General features: G+C 34.7%; 1 protein-coding gene across 2 annotated transcripts in view; it reads right to left on the bottom strand.

Moving 5' to 3' along the window:
* ZDHHC21 (zinc finger DHHC-type palmitoyltransferase 21) overlaps positions 1-20,225 on the bottom strand; it is a 55,670-nt gene extending 35,445 nt beyond the window's left edge. Inside the window, exons 1-5 of one of the 2 annotated variants that reach the window (XM_065879551.1) lie at positions 20,189-20,225; positions 20,072-20,101; positions 18,732-18,830; positions 13,458-13,569; positions 10,042-10,180 (exon numbers count right to left, since the gene is read on the bottom strand). In XM_065879551.1, the coding sequence (XP_065735623.1) occupies positions 10,042-10,180; positions 13,458-13,569; positions 18,732-18,830; positions 20,072-20,101; positions 20,189-20,225 (417 nt within the window). Of the gene's footprint in view, positions 1-10,041; positions 10,181-13,457; positions 13,570-18,731; positions 18,831-20,071 lie in introns of both variants that reach the window. The other variant, XM_065879550.1, reaches the window with a different exon arrangement.
* Positions 20,226-21,739: the final 1,514 nt, after the last annotated feature.

Raw genomic sequence — 21,739 nt, 5'->3', positions numbered from 1 at the left:
AGCAGAAGGAAAGAACTCATAAAAATCAGATCAGAAATAAATGAAAAAGCAATGAAGGAAACAATAGCAAAGATCAATAAAACTAAAAGCTGGTTGTTTGAGAAGATAAACAAAATTGATAAATCATTAGCCAGACTCATCAAGAAAAAAAGGGAAAAGACTCAAATCAATAGAATTAGAAATGAAAATGGAGAAGTAACAATTGACAGTGCAGAAATATAGAAGATCATGAGAGATTACTACAAGCAACTCTATGCCAATAAAATGGAAAACCTGGAAGAAATGGACAAATTCTTAGAAATGCACAACCTGCCAACACTGAATCAGGAAGAAATAGAAAATATGAACAGGCCAATCACAAGCACTGAAATTGAAACTGTGATTAAAAATCTTCCAACAAACAAAAGCCCAGGACCAGGTGGCTTCACAGGCGAATTCTATCAAACATTTAGAGAAGAGCTAACACCTATCCTTCTCAAACTCTTCCAAAATATAGCAGAGGAAGGAACACTCCCAAACTCATTCTACGAGGCGACCATCACCCTGATATCAAAACGAGACAAGGATGTCACAAACAAAGAAAACTACAGGCCAGTATCCCTGATGAACATAGATACAAAAATCCTCAACAAAATACTAGCAAACAGAATCCAACAGCACATTAAAAGGATCATACACCATGATCAAGTGGGGTTTATTCCAGGAATGCAAGGATTCTTCAATATATGCAAATCAATCAACGTGATACACCATAGTAACAAACTGAAGGAGAAAAACCATATGATCATCTCAATAGATGCAGAGAAAGCTTTCGACAAAATTCAACACCCATTTATGATAAAAACCCTGCAGAAAGTAGGCATAGAGGGAACTTTCCTCAACATAATAAAGGCCATATATGACATATCCACAGCCAATATTGTCCTCAATGGTGAAAAACTGAAAGCATTTCCACTAAGATCAGGAACAGGACAAGGTTGCCCACTCTCACCACTCTTATTCAACATAGTTTTGGAAGTTTTAGCCACAGCAATCAGAGAAGAAAAGGAAATAAAAGGATTCCAAATCGGAAAAGAAGAAGTAAAGCTGTCACTATTTGCAGATGACATGATACTATACACAGAGAATCCTAAAGATGCTACCAGAAAACTACTAGAGCTAATCAATGAATTTGGTAAAGTAGCAGGATACAAAATTAATGCACAGAAATCTCTGGCATTCCTATACACTAATGATGAAAAATCTGAAACTGAAATCAAGAAAACACTCCCATTTATCACTGCAACAAAAAGAACAAATTATCTAGGAATAAAGCTACCTAAGGAGACAAAAGACCTGTATGCAGAAACTTACAAGACACTGATGAAAGAAATTAAAGATGATACAGATAGTTGGAGAGATATACCAAGTTCTTGGATTGGAAGAATCAACATTGTGAAAATGACTCTACTACCCAAAGCAATCTATAGATTCAATGCAATCCCTATCAAACTACCACTGGCATTTTTCACAGAACTAGAACAAAAAATTTCACAATTTGTATGGAAACACAAAAGACCCCGAATAGCCAAAGCAATTTTGAGAAAGAAAAATGGAGCTGGAGCAATCAGGCTCCCTGACTTCAGACTATACTACAAAGCTACAGTAATCAAGACCGTATGGTACTGGCACAAAAACAGAAAGATAGATCAATGGAACAGGAGGGAAAGCCCAGAGATAAACCCACACACATATGGTCACCTTATCTTTGATAAAGGTGGCAGGAATGTACAGTGGAGAAAGGACAGCCTCTTCAATAAGTGGTGCTGGGAAAACTGGACAGCTACATGTAAAAGTATGAGATTAGATCACTCCCTAACACCATACACAAAAATAAGCTCAAAATGGATTAAAGACCTAAATGTAAGGCCAGAAACTATCAAACTCTTAGAGGAAAACATAGGCAGAACACTCTATGACATAAATCACAGCAAAATCCTTTTTGACCCAACTCCTCGAGAAATGGAAATAAAAACAAAAATAAACAAATGGGACCTAATGAAACTTCAAAGCTTTTGGACAGCAAAGGAAACCATAAACAAGACCAAATGACAACCCTCAGAATGGGAGAAAATATTTGCAAATTAAGCAACTGACAAAGGATTAATCTCCAAAATTTATAAGCAGCTCAATAACAAAAAAACAAACAACCCAATCCAAAAATGGTTAGAAGACCTAATAGACATTTCTCCAAAGAAGATATACAGACTGCCAACAAACACATGAAAGAATGCTCAACATCATTAATCATTAGAGAAATGCAAATCAAAACTACAATGAGATATCACCTCACACCAGTCAGAATGGCCATCATCAAAAAATGTAGAAACAATAAATGGTGGAGAGGGTGTGGAGAAAAGGGAACTCTCTTGCACTGCTGGTGGGAATGTGAATTGGTACAGCCGCTAAGGAGAACAGTATGGAGCTTCCTTAAAAACTACAAATAGAACTACCATATGACCCAGCAATCCCACTACTGGGCATATATTCTGAGAAAACCATAATTCAAAAAGAGTCATGTACCAAAATGTTCATTGCAGCTCTATTTGCAATAGCCCAGAGATGGAAACAACCTAAGTGTCCATCATCAGATGAATGGATAAAGAAGATGTGACACATATATACAATGGAATATTACTCAGCCATAAAAAGAAACGAAATTGAGCTATTTGTAATGAGGTGGATGGACCTAGAGTCTGTCATACAGAGTGAAGTAAGTCAGAAAGAGGAAGACAAATACCGTATGCTAACACGTATATATGGAATTTAAGAAAAAAAATGTCATTAAGAACCTAGGGGTAAAACAGGAATAAAGACACAGACCTACTAGAGAATGGACTTGAGGATATGGGGAGGGGGAAGGGTAAGCTGTGACAAAGCGAGAGAGTGGCATGGACATATATACACTACCAAACGTAAAATAGATAGTGAGTGGGAAGCAGCCGCATAGCACAGGGAGACCAGCTTGGTGCTTTGTGACCACCTAGAGGGGTGGGATAGGGAGGGTGGGAGGGAGGGAGACGCAAGAGGGAAGAGATATGGGAACATATGTATATGTATAACTGATTCACTTTGTTATAAAGCAGAAACTAACACACCATTGTAAAGCTATTATACTCCAATAAAGATGTAAAAAAGAAAAAAAAAGAAAAAAGAAAGATCTCAAACTAACTGTATATCTCAAGGACCTAGAAAAGGAGGAACAATATAACTCAAAAGTAGAAAGAAGGAAAAAACAAAGATTAGAGTAGAAGTAAGTGAAATAGAGACTAAAAAGACAATAGAAAAGATCAAGGAAACTAAAACCTGGTTTTTTGAAATGATAAACGAAATACACTAGACTCACTAAAAAAAAAAGAGAGAACTCAAATAAATAAAATCAGAAATGAAAGAGGAGACATTGCAACTGATACCGCACAAATACAAAGGATCATAAGAGACTACTATGAAAAATTATATACCAACAAATTGGACAACCTAGAAGAAATTGATAAATTCCTAGAAACAAACAACCTACCAACAATGAATCATGAAGAAACAGAAACTCTGAACAGACCAATTACTAGTTAGAAGATTGAATCAGTAATCAAAACCCCCAACAGTGAAAAGTCCAGGACCAAATGGCTTCATGGATGAATTCAACCAAACATTTAAAGAATTAACACTAATCCTTCTCAAACTTTTCAAAAAAAAATTGAAGAGGAAGGAACACTTCCAAAATTTTGTACAAGGCCAGCATTAACCTGATACAGAAACCAGACAACAACACTAAAAGAAAAGAAAACCATACCTCTGATGAACAAAGATGTGAAAATCCTCAACAGAATATTAGCAAACCAAATTCAACAATACATTAAAAGGATCATACACCATGATCAAGTGGGATTTAATTCCAGGGATGCAAAGATACTTCAAAATCTGCAAATCAATCAGTGTGATATACCACATTAACAAACTGAACGATAAATATCATATGATCATCTCAAAAGACATAGAAAAGCCCTTGACAAAATTCAACATCCATTCATGATAAAAACTCTCAACAAATTGGGTGTAGGAGGAAACATACTTCAACATAATAAAGGCCATATATGACAAACCCACAGACACATCAGACTCAGTGAAAAGCTGACAGCTTTTCCTCTAAGATGAGGAATGAGACAAAGATGCCCACTCTTATCATCAATATTCAACACTGGATATCAGAACAATTAGGCAAGCAAAAGAAATAAAAGACATCCATTTAGAAAGGAAGAAGTAAAACTGACATCATTTGCAGATAACATGGTATTACATATAGAAAACCTAAAGACTTGACCAAAAAACTGTTAGAACTGATAAACAAATTCATAAAGTTGCAGGATACAAAATTAATATACAAATATCAGTTGCATTTCCATACACTATCAGAAAGTTATTAAGAAAACAATCCCATTTACAATTGTATCAAAAAGAATAAAACACCTAGGAATAAATTTAACCAACAAGGTGAAAGATCTGTACAGTGAAGACACTGATGAAAGAAACTGAAGACAACACCAATAAATGGAAAGCTCTTCCACGCTCATAGATTGGAAAAATTAAATATTCTTAAAATGGACATACTACTCGGGCTTCCCTGGTGGCGCAGTGGTTGGGAGTCCGCCTGCCGATGCAGGGAACACGGGTTCGTGTCCCGGTCTGGGAGGATCCTGTGTGCCGCGGAGCAGCTGGGCCCGTGAGCCGTGGCCACTGGGCCTGCGCGTCCGGAGCCTGTGCTCCGCGACGGGAGAGGCCACAGTGGCGAGAGGCCCGCATACCACAAAAACAAACAAACAAACAAACAAAAATGGACATACTACTCAAGCAATCTACAGATTCAATGCAATCCCTATCACAATTTGACTTCATTTTTTTCACAAAAATAGAACAAACAATCCTAAAATTTGTATGGACCCACAGAAGATCTCAAATAACCAAAGCAATCTTAAGAAAGAAGAACCAAGCTGGAGGCATCTCATGTCTTGATTTCAAAATATATTGCATAGCTATAGTAATCAAAATAGTATGATACTGACATAAAAGGCACTTATATCAATGGAACGGAATAGACAGCCCAGAAAAAAACCCACTCTTATATGGTCAATTAGTTTATGACAAAGGAGCCAAGAAGAGTCAATGGGGAAAAGACAGTCCCTTCAATAAATGGTCCTGGGAAAACCGGACAGTCGCAAGCAGAAGAATGAAACTGGACCCCTATCTTACACCATACACAAAAATCACTCAAAATGAATCAAAGGTTTGAACATAAAACCTAAACCCATAAAAATGGTGGAAGAAAGCATATTGGATAAGCTCCTTGACGCTGGTCTTGGCAATGTTTTTTTGGATTTAACACCAAAAGCAAAGTCACCAAAGCAAAATAAACTAGTGGGACTAAATCAAACTAAAAACCTTCGCGAAGCATAGGAAACCACCAACAAAATGAAAAGGCAACCTATGTAATGCGAAAAAATATTTGCAAATCATATCTCTGATACAGGGTTAATATCCAAAATATATAAAGAACCCATACAACTCAATAGCAAATAATAATAATAATTGATTAAAAATTGGGCAGAGGACCTGAACAGACATTTTTCCAAAGAAGATATATTGATGGCCAATGGGTATGTGAAAAGGTACTCAACATCACTAATCATCAGGGAAATGCAAATCAAGACCACAATGGGATATCACCTCACACCTGTTAGATTAGAATGGCTATCATCAGAAAGATAAAAGGTAAGTGTTGGCAAGGATGTGGAGAAAAAGAAATCCTTTTGCACTGTTGGTGGGAATAGAAATTGGTGTAGCCACTATGGAAAGCAGTATGGAGACCCCTCAAAAAATTAAAAATAGAACTACCATATGATCCAGCAATTTTACCTCTAGGTATATACCCAAAGGAAATGAAAACAGGATATCAAAGAGATATCAGCACTCCCATGTTCACTGCAGCATTATTCACAATAGCCAAGATATGGAAGCAACTTAAGTGTCCATCAATAGATGAATGGATAAAAAAGATGTATATATACACAGTGGAATATTATTCAGCCATGAGAAAGGAGGGAATCCTGCTATCTGTGATAACATGGATGAAACTTGATGGCCTTATACTAAGTGAAATAAGCCAAATGGTATCACTTATCTGTGGAATTAAGAAAAAAAAAGTTCAACTCATAGAGACTGAGAGTAGACAAGTAGTTGCCAGGGGCTGGGGTTGTGGGAAATAGGGAGAGGTTGGTAAAAGGGTGCAAATTTTAGCTATAAGATGAATAAGGTAAAGATCTAACGTAAAACATGGTGACCACTGTTTTATCACCATACTGTACAACTGAAATTCGCTAAGAGAGAAGAACTTAAATGTTCTCATAAAAAGAAAGATTAATATGTGAAGTGTTGGATGTGTTAATTAACTAGATGGGGAAATCCTTTCCAAGTTATACATATATCAAATTATCATAATGCACAATTTAAGTATCTTATAAATTTATATGTTAATTATATAATTATGCCTCAGCAAAGCTGAAATAATATAAATAACTAAATCATAAAAGCAGTCAGAGAAAAGATACATTACTTCAGTGGATGAACAATAAAACTAACAACTGACTTTACAACAGAAATGATGGAAACCATAAGACAAGGAAATAACATCTTTTAAAACCTGAAAATAACTCCAAACGTATGATTCTATGCCAAGCAAATAAATCCTTCAAAAATGAAAGAAAAATAAAGACATTTTTAGGTGAACCAAAACTGGGAGAATCTGTTCCAGTACACTTCCACCAAGAGGCAGAAAAAAAATACGCCCAGAAAGAAACTTAGAAACTTATGAAGACATGAAGAACTAGAAAAAGCATCAATATGTGGGTAACTCTAAGCAAATAGTGACTTCATATAACATATGTATTATAACACATAATATATAAACGACAATAATTACTTCTTGTTATCTTGAGTTTTAGTTCAACATCTATTTTATGCGCCCAGAATACCAAAAATGATGATAGGAGGGGTTCTAAGGCCACTACATTTACTATCACAGCAATGTTTAAAGTACCAACTTATATTAAACTTCAGAAAACCAAGGAAGAATGTTTTGATCTCTGGGAAAACCACTTTAAAAAGAGTAAAAGGAGAAACACCATCAGAAGGGATAAATTGGAAATCTTTTTTAATTGAAAATTTCCAAGCAGGTAAGAAAAGGAGAAAAATGGAAACAAAGAACAGATGGGTCAAGTAGAAAATACATAGTAAGATGAAAGGATTAGTATCAGTCACAGTAAATAAAAATGGACTATTCCAATTAGAAGACAAAGATTATCAAACTAAACTTAAAAAAAAAGAAATATTTGGTGTCTACAAGGCACACTGACAAGACATAACTGATAAAGGTTGAAAGTAAAAAGATAGAAAAAGACATACCATGAAAATACTAACCAAAACAAAGCTGATATAGCTAAATTAATAACAAAGAAAAACACTGTAAGGCAAGAATAATTACTACAGATTAAAAGGTATAATTTATAATGATACAAGGATTAATCTGGACTTCCCTGGTGGCACAGCGGTTAAGAATCCAACTGCCAATGCAGGGGACACGGGTTTGAGCCCCAATCCGGGAAGATCCCATATGCCATAGAGCAAATGAGCCTGTGTGCCACAACTACTGAACCTGCGCTCTAGAGCCCGCGAGCCACAACTACTGAGCCCTCTTGCCACAACTACTGAAGCCTGCGTGCCTGGAGCCCATGCTCCGCAACGAGAGAAGCCACCGCAATGAGAAGCCCGCGCACCGTAACAAAGAGTAGCCCCTGCTCGCCGCAACTAGAGAAAGCCTGCGCACAGCAACAAAGACCCAATGCAGCCAAAAATAAATTAATTTAAAAAATAAAGGAGCCAGATACTTAATATTTTAGGCTTTTAGGCCATATGCCTCTCTCACAACTATTCAACTCTGCTGTTGTAGCACAAAAGCAAACATAAACATATGTAAATAGACGAGAGCAGCTGTGTTTCAAGTAAAACTTTATTAACAAAAACAGGCAGAGGAAAAAGAAGACAAAAAAAAACCAGGCAGAGGTTCAAACTTATCCCAATGCCCATAGTTTGCCAATTCCTTCACTATACTACAATGCATTCCCTCCTAGAGAAGCTCTGGTAGCTTTTCATTAATACCACTGAATTTTACCTCTCTCTCAGTTTTTAAAACATTCTGACCTTAATCTTACGGGTAAATTTTTATTTTAATGCTTTTCTTATGAGGCTCAATCTACTTGAAATAGGTTACTCTTGGGAGAATATGTATAACCTTTTACATATTTTAACTATGATACCAATTATATCAGAAATTAACCTATAATTGAGATTCAAACCCAAGGAGTTTGGCTTTAAAGTCACACTCATGGCTAGGTCACCTCACACAGTTGTTGTGGGAATTAAAAGAAATAACACGTGTAGAAAAAGGACCTTGTCGACCCTAAATGACTCCCTAAATATTAGCTGCTATTGCATTAGAGCTTTTGATCTGGATGTTATGGGTGACCATTCTTTTGTACCTGGTCTTATTAGAAAGTAAAATTAAAATATGAGAAAGCATAAAAAAAGAAATTCATCTATAAATAAAACGTTTCTAAAACCACAGTACTAGCATGCACTAAAGTCTCAGTGTGATGATGTCAAACACCTATATTTGCAGTTCTCCCTTTTGAACTTTTTTCAGTTATTAGTTTTTAATTGCTCACTCTGTATTTAATAAGGAGAATTACCACAAGGCCCCACTAATATATGCAACTAAGCAACAACAGGAAATATCTTCTTTTAATGAAACAAAATGACCATGTGTATAAAAAAGATCTAAATATGCAGAACTTGAAGACCTTCTCTCAATTGCTCTCTTATTACAAAATTTAATTGTATGTACCACCACCGAAATTGTTATTTTTAATAAAAAAGATTTAAACAGTATAAAATGATATAAATAGGAAAGAAAACACCCTTCTCCATCAGGGAATCTATTCCTTCTTCCCTCTCTCTTCCCTACCGGTTTCTCACACGCACCTTTGCTCATACTCTGTCTGTCTCTCTCTCCCACGCACAAAACACACACACAGAGGGCATTTTAAAAACACAATCTAAGTCCAAATGACACATAGGATCAGGTTCAAATACCAGTTCTACACACAAAGCACACAAGATATGATTCAGAAAACACAAAATCAGGTTCAAATCCCAGCTCTACAACTAAAACCAGCTTAATAATCACTTCCCTAGCTTTGCATCTTCAGTAATTATTTATTCAACCTCTATTAGTCTGTTTCCATCTATAAAATGGGGGAAAAATCATACCCACCTCATGTGGCTGTAGTGAGCATTAACGTGAGAATTAAAATCACACGCCCATAGCATAGTGTTGATATACAGTCAAGCCTTAACACTCCTAGGTGATGCTATTACCACCGCCACCACTAACACCACCATTCTGGGCAAATCTTGTTAACATCTATTGTAGTTCCTCTACAAAATGGAAAAAGCAATGCCTCAAACGGTGTATGTAATAACTTTTTAAGGGATCCTGCAAATTCGTCTTGTTCTTTCTCTCAAGAACTTAATGTTCCTTTGAGAACCTTTAAGAATTAAACAAGTCTATTTTTATTCCTGAGAAGAAACAAGAAGCTAACATTTTTCACTTTGTTTTTCATTACTGTAGATATTTTTAAACCAATATATTATTAAGAGATCTAATATGTCACTTTTTAAAGAGCTCAACACTAATAAATAATCATAAATAGATGTGGTTAAAAGGCAATATCAGAACAGGGTCCACTTTCTCAATTCCAATATATTTTAAAATGCACCAATTTGAGGGTTTATGTTTGTTGTTTTTGTTTTCAGTTTTCTGCACTTAAAAGCACCACATGTTAATAACTGTATAATATAGTTGCTCTAACATTAGTTGATATAGAAATTTCTTACCAAGTTATGCTTTTTTAGTGGAAGAAAGTAATAATAGTGGCAGAAAGAAAACATCAGTGCGTAGCAAGTAAGAAGTTCAGTGTAGAAACACAACTGCAGAAAAAGCCAGTGATTATCTTCACCAACACAATTGTTAATCCTGAAGAAAAAAAGGAAAAAGAAAAAATATTTCAAACTTTAATATTAATTTTAGGATGGTAAAAGTAGAGATAAACGCGAACACACACAAACTTCACATAAAGCACAAACTTCATATGTGCTTTACTTCACGGAGATAAGCTAAAGTCACTCAAACCTAAAAGCAAAGAGTACATAAGATATGACACAAATATGCCACTTCACATTTGTAAAGCACATTCTACTTTTTAAAGAAGTCCTGTATATGATTCAACTCAACAACAACCCAGTGAGGCAGGGAAGAACAGATGGCAGCCTCCTTGCTTCACTGATACAAAAAAGGAACAAAGGAGTTAGGACAATTGCTAGAGGATGTACAGTTAGGAGAGACAGTGGTCAAGAGAACAAGAACCCTTTTCTGTACACTGCTCTTCCACTGCAGCATTCTAGCTGTGCAGACCAATTTGAATGATGTGAAGTAAAATAACTTAAACCTGCCACTCTGAGATACTGCTAAGCATTCACAATTTTTCTTACTTTTAAAATCTAACCTTGGTTCCTGAAAATAAACACATATCCAAAAGTATTTATAAATTCTCAGAGCTACATTTCCACCAATACAACAGTGAACTACAACTAGGAAAAAGGATTAATGTCATAATCCCAAAATATTCAAGATTAATGCAAGCTATTTTATTGTTCCAAGGTTATTTATTGTACCTAAATTTTCAAAATATTTTACGATTCCAGCAGAAAACCCTAGTTCAAAACTACAAATTATCTTTCACAAATGTTTTCATTTCAATATAGCATTACACTGCCACTGTTTGAAAAAATAAATAGGGTCAAATTCCTAACTTAAATTGTTTTAAAGGTGTGCTGTCTAACTATTTTTTAAAATCAGATATATAACTGAACAGAAAACCTGGAAGAGGCATTTCTTAGACTAAAGAGTGCATGCTTTGTAAACAAGAAAACTTCCTGTGTTTTGTTATCTGCAAGCAGGGCTACCAGAGAAGGGTGCTTCTGTATGCACTCAAAAATACTCTTCAATAGCTGTTGCTTGAAAGATGACTTATACTTGCCCCACTCCTTTCTGTCCCCCCAAAATTTGAGAAGTAACTGCTATGATCATGGCATTCTTCTTAAGCACGGAACTTTAAGAAACACTAAGATAATCTACATGTAAGAGTTCTTTTGGTAGCAAGTTCCTTGGAAGGAGTGATTAGAGCCAAAAATAGAGTAAACCTTGAGGTCATCAGAGAACTGACCTCCAAATCCAAAGCTGTTAAGTAGCTAAGATAATGCAGTTTCTGAAAAAAATAAAAAATTCTCCTTGCTTCTAGTTATACTGTACATTTCCCTCACTCCCTGAATATCTCAGCACTGCTCTATTAGGGAATTCAATCACATAAATCCCTGAATCTATGCAGGCCCCCTGGTCTACCGTCCCTTCCTATGCTCCAGCTCTTTGCACTTTCACTCTTCTTCCCTCCAGTGTTCTGAGAAGGTGACTAAAACTATGGAGGCGCAAGGCCTAGGAACAGAGAGCTCACCCCAATCTTAGAATTTTGGCTAAACAGCACTTTATTTTGTCACCAAGTCAATCTTTATTCCTTGAAAATAAATCAATAAATAAAATCACTCATCTATATAGTACCGAAACAGTTCCTAATTGATTATTTTTTTAAGCTTAAGCTTAATCTATTGCATTCACTTAAAAGGAGGTATCAATATCCAACCGACTATCCTGAACATTTATTATACTTTTAATCAGAAATATTACTCTAAAAAGCATATAAAATTGAGTTTTTAAGTGTGATTATCCCTTACCTGAATACATGTTTTATATAGCTTTAAAAAATCTACTACTGGGCTTCCCTGGTGGCGCAGTGGTTGAGAGTCCGCCTGCCGATGCATGGGACACGGGTTCGTGCCCCTGGTTCGGGAAGATCCCACATGCCACGGAGCGGCTGGGCCCATGAGCCATGGCCACTGAGCCTGCGCGTCCGGAGCCTGTGCTCCACAATGGGAGAGGCCACAACAGTGAGAGGCCCGCATAACGCAAAAAAAAAAAAAAAAAAAATCTACTACTACTGCAACTGTAAACAGAACACTGAGGTTTGTAAAATCACTTGAGAATTAATCTGTTTAAAGTCAAGGCACATTTTTTCAACACCAACTGTATGTTATATACTAAACTATCCTGTTGATGGAATTTTCAACTTTTTTACATAGTAACAAAGTGCTTTTACTTTTTCTTAATCTCAGGAAATTACCTTGTATTTAAACAATCAGTTTATAGTGAAAACCAAATTCTTACTAAAAGCTTGCTAATAATAACTTGTGTTAGCAAAAACAAGGGAAACTCTAAATTGATTAGCATTACTAGGCAAAGCTAAACTCTACCCTGAGTCAACCTTAGATAAATGCAATTATAAATTTAAGAAGATTATTATGTAGCTAACTTTGCATATATGCATGTATGTGTGTACAAACATAAATATATATGTATATAGATATATTTATAAAGTGCTACACCATACCAGTTTAAATATTTATACAGAGATCCCATGCTAGGAAAGCAGAATTAAATACAATATCTTTTTCACAGATTTTTGTGACAGCTTTGAAATGAGATACAATGAAGAACTCTCACAGCATTTGTTTTCAAAAATTCTATTTCTCAACTGAACATTTTCTTTAAATATTACAAGAGAGCCCCCTATTGACCAAAAATGTTGGCAGTTCAGCAGAATCAGCTAACTACCACTTTTTACACATCCAGCCAGCATGTAATGTTAATACCTATTACCAATTCATAACACTGAAAAAGGCTGAAAGTGGGTGAAATGAGGTATAAGGGTATCTGAAATGTGTTACTCTTTAATTAAACAAATTGAAAGGGAAATACAAACAATGACATGTATACGGTTTATTACAGATAGAAACAATAACAGCTACTATATTTATATTTAAGTATTTTCTATGTCAGATACTACACTAAATGCTTTACATACATTGCCTCATTTAATAAAACCACCCTAGTTCTTTTGTATATTTGGGTGCATGTTAATTCTTAGTTTTCTGCTCAAATATCTCCTTGTGAGAAAATATAGGATCTCTGGAAAAAATGACTTTGGGAGTTGACAGAACCATATGATCAAATAAAAGGATCTTCATTAAAAAGGTTTTCTTAAACTGTATAACTCTAATATAACCTTTGTTTAAATCTGCTAAGTACTAAGATTTATTTTTTACTACCATTTTTTCCAAAAAGTGAATTACTTATTTCTTACCATGGACAGTGATGATCCATTCTCCTAACACAGTGGCCGCAGCGGCTGCAGTGATGGGAACGCTTTGGTCTCATCAAATTACACTTGTTACACAATTCCCAGAACTCCCTTTCTAGAGAAGGAAATTAAAATCCATTTAATAAAGGCACATGAATAATGCTGAAATTTAGCAACAAGTGTTTAGAAGAGTTTATAGGAATTCTTCGATATATATGTCTAAGTGTCCAGTGAAAATGTTTGCCAAAATATGTTGCTGCTCTATTCTATGCATGTTTTATTTTGTACGTTTCTAATTTTAAACACTATAAAAATAAGACACTATTAATAGTTAAACTAAGAGATAGAAAACAACATATTTGAATTTAAGCATATTGCTGTAAGTAAAATTTAATGACAAAACCCCGAAGTACAACCAAATTATTACATTAAAACAGAATTATATTTAAACAAATTAATTTCTAGAAATTTGTTATCTAAAGGCTCTAAAGAAGAAATAATGCTGAGTATTGGTTTCATAGATTAATAAGTCAAAATCAATCGTTATGATATTGTAAGAAAAACAGAGATGGCATCTCCCAAACTCCCCACACAAAACCGTTTTTTAAAATATTAATGGACTCATTTGGGAATGTTTATGAGAGAGGGTTGGAAAAAGATTTCAGATGGGTTTAAGAGGTACTAGAATAGTTTCAGAGGTGAAGAAGATTACAAGAAGATTACTATTTAATGGAAATAAAGGAGTCCTTTACAAAATTCTATCCTACCACCAAGGAGCAATTTCCTCTAGTCTGTTGTGAAAGAGCACACAATTAAGTTTTGTGCTTAAAAACATGAAGTTTACAGGAATAAAGGGAAAAGTCATTTGTTTTCATTAAGAACTGCTCTAATTAGATCCATAAAAACTCTGTGGGACAGTCATCTACCAAGATAAGACAACTGTTATATAGAACATATCATTTTAATATTTCTTGAAATGGAATTTTACTTTTATAAAAATTTTTAAACTTTATATCACTTATGGAAAACTATATCCTAACCTCACTAAAAGTATGGGCATAGTAAAATTAACCTAACTCCAATACTCAGAGTGAGTATTAGTATATGCAAAATGTGACCCAGCACATAGTAGGTAGTAACTAAATCCTTGCTAAAGCACGAAAAGTTAAAAAAAAATTTTAATGAAAGATTCTAAATATAAGTAACAGAATTGTGGGTAGTTTTCAATTTTCTAAAAAGATACCCTATTTTAATTCCATTATTTCTAGTTTAATGGCCAGAAGTAAAATCAATGTACTGGAATTTTATAGTAAGTGTTGGAAAAACATTCTGCTACTAATGTCTCTGAAGAAATCAATAAAGTACGAATAAAAGCTATATCAAATCAACTGTTCATTCCAATAATATGAAAGTTGAGAAATTATCTTTTACATTTAAAATTTCACTTTAAAATAAAATTCTCTTGTTTCTTACTTACAATTCTTATTTTAATGAAAACATATTACATGAGAAAGCAACAATATTAAAGCTTAATTTAGGTACAATTGAACTGTGATAATTTAACTGTTAGTGAAACAGAAATATTTCATTCGTAGCATAATACAAGGTCACAAGCATGTCACTTTTTTTTTCCCCCTAGATGTTAGTGGATGTTAGATGTTCCCAAATATCCCAATGTTAAAACTTTGAATTCACATACTACAAGGAATATGGTCAGGAAGGAGACTCTCTTTGATGAGCCGATCTTCATTAAAAGACAACATGAAAACTTTATGTTCTTAAACCAGCCCCTTAAAAAATAAATATGGGGTATTCGCTATTGGCGATTTCAGCACATAATACTGCAAAGAATAAATTATTTATTTCATACTTAAAATGTTGTATCCTCAGAAAAGAGCGTTTGGCTAGAGTCAGAGAAAGACTGTAATTCATTCTGTAGTGTAGACTATGGTTGGCAAACTACAGTCCACAGGGAAATCCAGGCCACCACCTGTTTTTGTGTGACCCATGAGGTAAGAATGTTTTTTACAAATTTAAATGATTGAAAATTATAATGATCATAACAATAATAATTTGTGGCATATAAAAATCTTGGAATTTAAATTTCAATGTCTATAAATAAAGCTTTATTTGAACACAGCTATCTATGCCCATTCATTTACATATTTCTATGGCTGCTTTTGGGTTACAATGACAGAGCTGAGGACTTGTGACAGAGACCATATGGTCCATAAAGCTAAAAATATTTGTTATCTGGCCCTTAACAGTACAGAAGAATGTGCTGACCTATGGTCTGGAACATAAATTTGTTCAAAGAAAGGGTTTGAGCCATTTAAGGCTCACTTTAAGATGTAAGAATCTAAAATGAAAAATACAAATGAAAATGCACATTTTCACACACAAGTACACACACACATTTATGTTTTTAGAAAAGAAAAAAAATCACTATTTTTAAAATCCAGAAATTAAAGTATCATCTATGTTTTTGCTTTGCAGAGCAAGAAAAAAAGCCATCCATCTTAACCTACCACCCTATGTATCTATAAACCATTTCTTAGTCTTCTCCCTTTTTTCTTCAGGGTTTATTCATGTCCAAATAGGATCTTGGTGACTGATACATTCTGGTGTCTGATGGTCACCTACAAGACTTTTGTACTACCCATCTAACAAAATAAAAGCCTATGGGAGACAGAATACAACTCCTAATTTATGGTAGCTATAGAAGATAAAAAATTAACAGATACATTTTTTAAAGGAAAGAAAAATCAAAACATAAAACAAATAAAAGAAAAAAGGTAAACTCTATAAATGATAGATGCTCTTTAATGTAAGGTAAACAGCATCTCATTGTTTAACAGGGAACCTTATTAATGCTGTAAATGCATGAATGACTATAAAGCAAGATTTGGTTTGGTTTATCCCTCAAAAAGGAAGGAATCACCTTTTATTTGAGTCTTTTAAAAGACTCACATATTAGGGGGCCTTTTCTCTATTACTATACCTCAAATCACAAAGTAATGTTTTGGGGAGAAAAATATAACTTGAAACTACAAAAATCAATACAAGGGTTGGGTTTTAACAGAGGTTTTCTGACAGAATCGGTTGCCAGTGTAGCTCTGTAACAATACCAAGAGACTTTGGAAACATTAAAATGTGATAAATGAATGCATGTTTTTTTGGTTGGGCAAATGGGAACTCTTCACTAAAGAAAAACAGGCCAAATGTCAATGAGACCAGATATAATGCAGATATCCAAATAGTTGGCAAGACGCCATGGTGTCCTCCATGACGGGAGTCTATAAGCTAAAGGTAACACAGCAGTTTCAGATGGATTCAATCTGACCGACAGGTATAATCCATTTGGTATTTATTTTAAAACAATGCTTTAAAATTTTTGAATTAGTTGCCAATATTTTTAAAAATCATGAAATGTCTCATAAAAATTGAGATTCTATATTTTCTCTTCAAAAATTGCAGTATCTAATAATACCAGGCCTGTATGACTATTTCACTGTAGCTGAATAGTGCCACTCCCTTTAGATAAGATATGAGATTTTCAACGTAAAATAGTTCCTCCCTGGCCCCTTTCACTGATTTGCAGTATCTGACAGATGTAGGCATTTGAATGTTTGACCACAGCAAACTAAAGATTTCATCAGAAATGAGTCCTGAGTTAGGAAAAGCCTGCTTCTTTGATTTTCTGGTAACATTGGGTTTTAGAGTTGAAGTAGAAGATACATGTATCAGGGTTTCCCTGGTGGCGCAGTGGTTGAGAGTCCACCTGCCGATGCAGGGGACACGGGTTCGTGCCCCGGTCCGGGAAGATCCCACATGCCGCGGAGTGGCTAGGCCCGTGAGCCATGGCCGCTGAGCCTGCGTGTCCGGAGCCTGTGCTCCGGAACAGGAGAGACCACAACAGTGAGAGGCCAGCGTAGCGCAAAAAGAAAGAAAATACATGTATCAACATTTTAGAGAGCCTTTGGTTTAGGCTAGTAGAGAAGAGGGATTCTATACACATTACAGAGTGCCATCCTCCCTGACCAAACACAGGTACATGCGCGCGCACACACACAATAACCGCTAAATGACAGTGATACTGCTTCTATAAATTAATAAAAACTAAATATTCAAGATAATTTTCAGAAACTTCTACATAAACATCAGTGTCATATCATTCCCACTTAATCGTTAAACTTGCAAGACCAAGTAAGCCCCAAATGATGGATCTCAAAAAACAATCAGAAACTCAAGGGAGGCTATATAAGTGACTTGCCAGTTTATCTAATTTTAGAAAGAATTAGTACATTGGTTCCCAAACTTTGTGACACACTAGAATCACCTTGGATCTTTCAAAAATACGGATACCTGGCTCTCACCCCCAGATATTCTGATTTAATTAATATGGGATGTGATCTGGACATTGAGATTTTTTGAAGCTCCCCACGTGGTTCTAATGTACAGCAAGTTCGGAAACAACTATAAAAATTTTTCTGGTTCTATAATGTATAACAAAGACATATAAATTTCTTTCTAGAAGAAAGTACAGAGAGTTCTCCAAGCTTACATAGCAAATGATGGAAAAGTGAAACTTGGGAAAGAGGGTAAAGGAGGATTACTATATCTGGCATGTAATAAAACAAGCAATACATTTGTAATTTTTTTGTGTTGCCTGAATGGTTACTATGTAATAAAGTGACCAAAAATTACCTTCACTGACACTAGAATAAAAGGCTTTCAAAATTTTCACTGAATTGTTTGAACCTGAAGAAATATAGGCAATAGTATTATAACACTACAAATATTTAAGCAATATTGTATCAATAATATCATGAGGTAAGTGGCATCATCAAAAAATTCCTTTACTAAATAAAAATATAATTTCTCAGTAATTATATAGCATTCAAAAAATATTTACCTAGCAACTATTACTAAGTGACAGAGACTATTTAGGCATTAAGGATACAGTACTGAACAAATGAAGAAAACGAAACAAAGAATCTACACCCTCACAGAGGTTATATAGATGTAGAGTGGGAGGAGGGAGAGACAAATAAATAAACAAGTAAACTGAAAAGGAGAGCCAGAGAGTGGGGGATATGAGGAGTCAGCTGAGATTTGTGGTTTTAAATTGAGAAGTCTGGAAAGGAAACAACTGAGGAAAGACTTGAAAGTGGCGTTACATGACATATATAATTAATATACTAAAGGCAGTCAAATACATTAATAAAGATGATAATTCTGGCATTGTAAAACTGATAAATCTGAAAGGTACCATACCTCCATGTGGGATCTTTGGGTTCTCAGGGAGTCTTCCTGGATCAGTTATTGAGGCCCTCACTAAAGCAACCAGACAAAATATGGCAATGCCATAGAATACTTGGAAATAAACAAACAAATAAGTAAATAAATAAAATTAGTATTTACCCTTCAAAACATTTTTCAACAAGCATATCTAAAGGATAAATGTATATTTTAGTTAATACCATCAGGATAAATAATTTTCAAAAATAAGATGGAAAGATGATGAATTCATTTCATTCATCAAATAATACTGCCAAGAGGATTATGTAAAATGTAGTAATTTTAAATAGTTATTTTGTATAATAATAACTGATAAACTTGTTATAAACCAGATTCTTTATTAACAGAAATTCCCTACTAATATTGGTATAAATGAATCCCTTTTAATTATTACATGTACTATATTTGACAGAATCAAAGCAGCATTTTTAAACCTATTCTACAATTAAACTTTTTCATTAACTCTAGGTGGCTAGCTTCAAAATTACATTGGGTTAGTGATGTTCAATTGCTCTTTTCAATAGATCTTAAGATAGTTAATTTGAAAATAAAGAATCTAGAAATTTTTGTGTTTTAAAATGAATAACTAGAAAAAATAACAGTAAAGGAAAATATATTCATTCATCATAATTCTACCTTTTAGATGAAAAAGAAATAGGCATTTTGTTGGGGGGATAAAGGCACTGCACCTGGAATAGGAAACTTAGTTCAAGTGCTAACTCCAGGACTGACTGCATGGTATTGGTCAGTTTTATCATTTGTAAAACAGATTATACTTCCCACAGCTCTTATGAGATCAAAATGACATAATGTACATGAAAATGATAAATGCCATGTACATGTAAAACATATCACTTCAATCTTATTCTTTTAATCATAAGCAAACCATCACCATTAAACTATAGGAGAAAATAATTATCCAGAAGTTCAAAGTATTATCATAATCAAAATCATAATCAATAACTTTTATATCATGAAACTTTTTCTCAATAATGTGTATCATAATCATCCTTAAAACTCCTTCCACATTTGCAATAAGTATATAACAGAAACACTGAAAATACACACAGACCTACAAAATGGTCTTTATATATTTTGTAGAGTTAGGTATGAAGATATCACATTTATCTAACCCTGCAAAATATATAAAGGCCATTCTTTTTAAAAATGTCCATAATTTAGTAAATAACTTCATATTAATAGCACTGAATAATATTAAAAGGAAGATTATTATAGTGGTATTTTACTCCAAAAACATTCACAATGAGAAAAAGCTTTAATTATCCAAAGAAATAAATAAAGATCTAGAAACTTACTTATTATTAATATGCCTGGAATATGTCCTTCTTCATAGTGAGGAAAGAGGACAATTTTGGGAATTAAAACAAAGTTGTATAACCAGACAAAGACAATCAAACCCATGCAGCACCAACCATGTGGGTCAACAACAAAGTGAATCCGGAGACCCATTTTGCAGTCCTATGACTGCCTGCCAAACCACAAGGAAAGATCAACCTAAGGAAAGGGAAAAAGAAAAAATTACTTATATGGGAAAAATTATTTGAATAAAACAAAACTACCTTTTTGGCAACTATAAAATGACACTTAAATTTTCTTTCTATGTATATTTTTGACAAAATAGAACACTTTGGAAAACAAAGGGAAGTTTCAGCCTATTAAAATTTCACCATAAGCTTCAAATAATTTAATTTCAATTTTCATATGAATTACAATCATAGAGTATAAACTGGCATTACCTTCTGAAGTTAAACACAAGTCTGCCCTTAACTCAGCAATTCCATGTGTAAATTCAAGAGAAATGAGTGCACATATTCACCAAAAGATATGATTAAAACTACGAAAAGGTTTTGTACATAAGACTAACTGATGGTAATACAAGTCAAAAGAGTGCTCATCTTGTGGTGGGAGGGGTGTTTATTAATTGGGAAGGGAAATGGGGGAAACTCTGAGGAGCTAGAAATGTTCTAGGTGTTGACCTGTTGCCTTACAGATATCTACATATGTAAAAACTCACTGAGCTATATACACTTAAGATTTGTTCAATTTAATTTAATTTTAAACCACAACAAAATGCTTAAAAATCATTTTGAAAAATTATAATAAAAAGTGAGAAGTAATTACAAATTGCCAAAAATACTTAAATTCATGGAATGAAGCCCAACTAATATTACTATCAATTCGAGAAGACTCCTGCTTAAATGGGGCTTTTTTCAGTTCAGTGTTAACAAAATGCTAATAGGCCTCACAATGAGAGGCTTAAAGATACTTCTACATATGGTATTTAAAAAGTGACCTAGGGGGGTTCCCTGGTGGCGCAGTGGTTGAGAGTCCGCCTGCCGATGCAGGGGACATGGGTTCGTGCCCCGGTCCAAGAAGATCCCACATGCCGCGGAGCGGCTGGGCCCGTGAGCCATGGCCGCGGAGCCTGTGCTCCGCAACGGGAGAGGCCACAACAGTGAGAGGCCCGCATACCGAAAAAAAAAAAAAAAAAGTGACCTAGTACTTCCCTCGTGGCGCAGTGGTTGAGAGTCCACCTGCCGATGCAGGGGACACGGGTTTGTGCCCCGGTCCGGGAGGATCCCGCATGCCGTGGAGCGGCTGGGCCCGTGAGCCATGGCCGCTGAGCCTCCTCGTCCTGAGCCTGTGCTCCGCAACGGGAGAGGCCACAACAGTGAGAGGCCCGCATACCGCAAAAAAAAAAAAAAAAAAAAAAAGTGACCTAAAATATATCCTTACTTTAGTAGCTATAATTTATAAACCTTAAATAATAAATTACTATATGAGGTCTAGGGTGCAACTTTTTTACACAAAATACAATGGAATAATACAATAATACACTAGGACAATGTTTCTCAAACCTATAAGCAAACTGGAATCAGTTGAGGAGCTTTTTAAAAATACTTATTCCCAGGCCTCATTGCAGATGTACTGAATCATAATTCTTTACAGAGTAATGCTCAAAA

The sequence above is a fragment of the Phocoena phocoena genome, chromosome 6, assembly GCF_963924675.1.
Source record: "Phocoena phocoena chromosome 6, mPhoPho1.1, whole genome shotgun sequence".
Lineage (NCBI taxonomy): Eukaryota > Metazoa > Chordata > Mammalia > Artiodactyla > Phocoenidae > Phocoena > Phocoena phocoena.
Note: the sequence above shows the minus strand (reverse complement) of the source record. Positions and strands in the feature narration are given on the sequence as shown.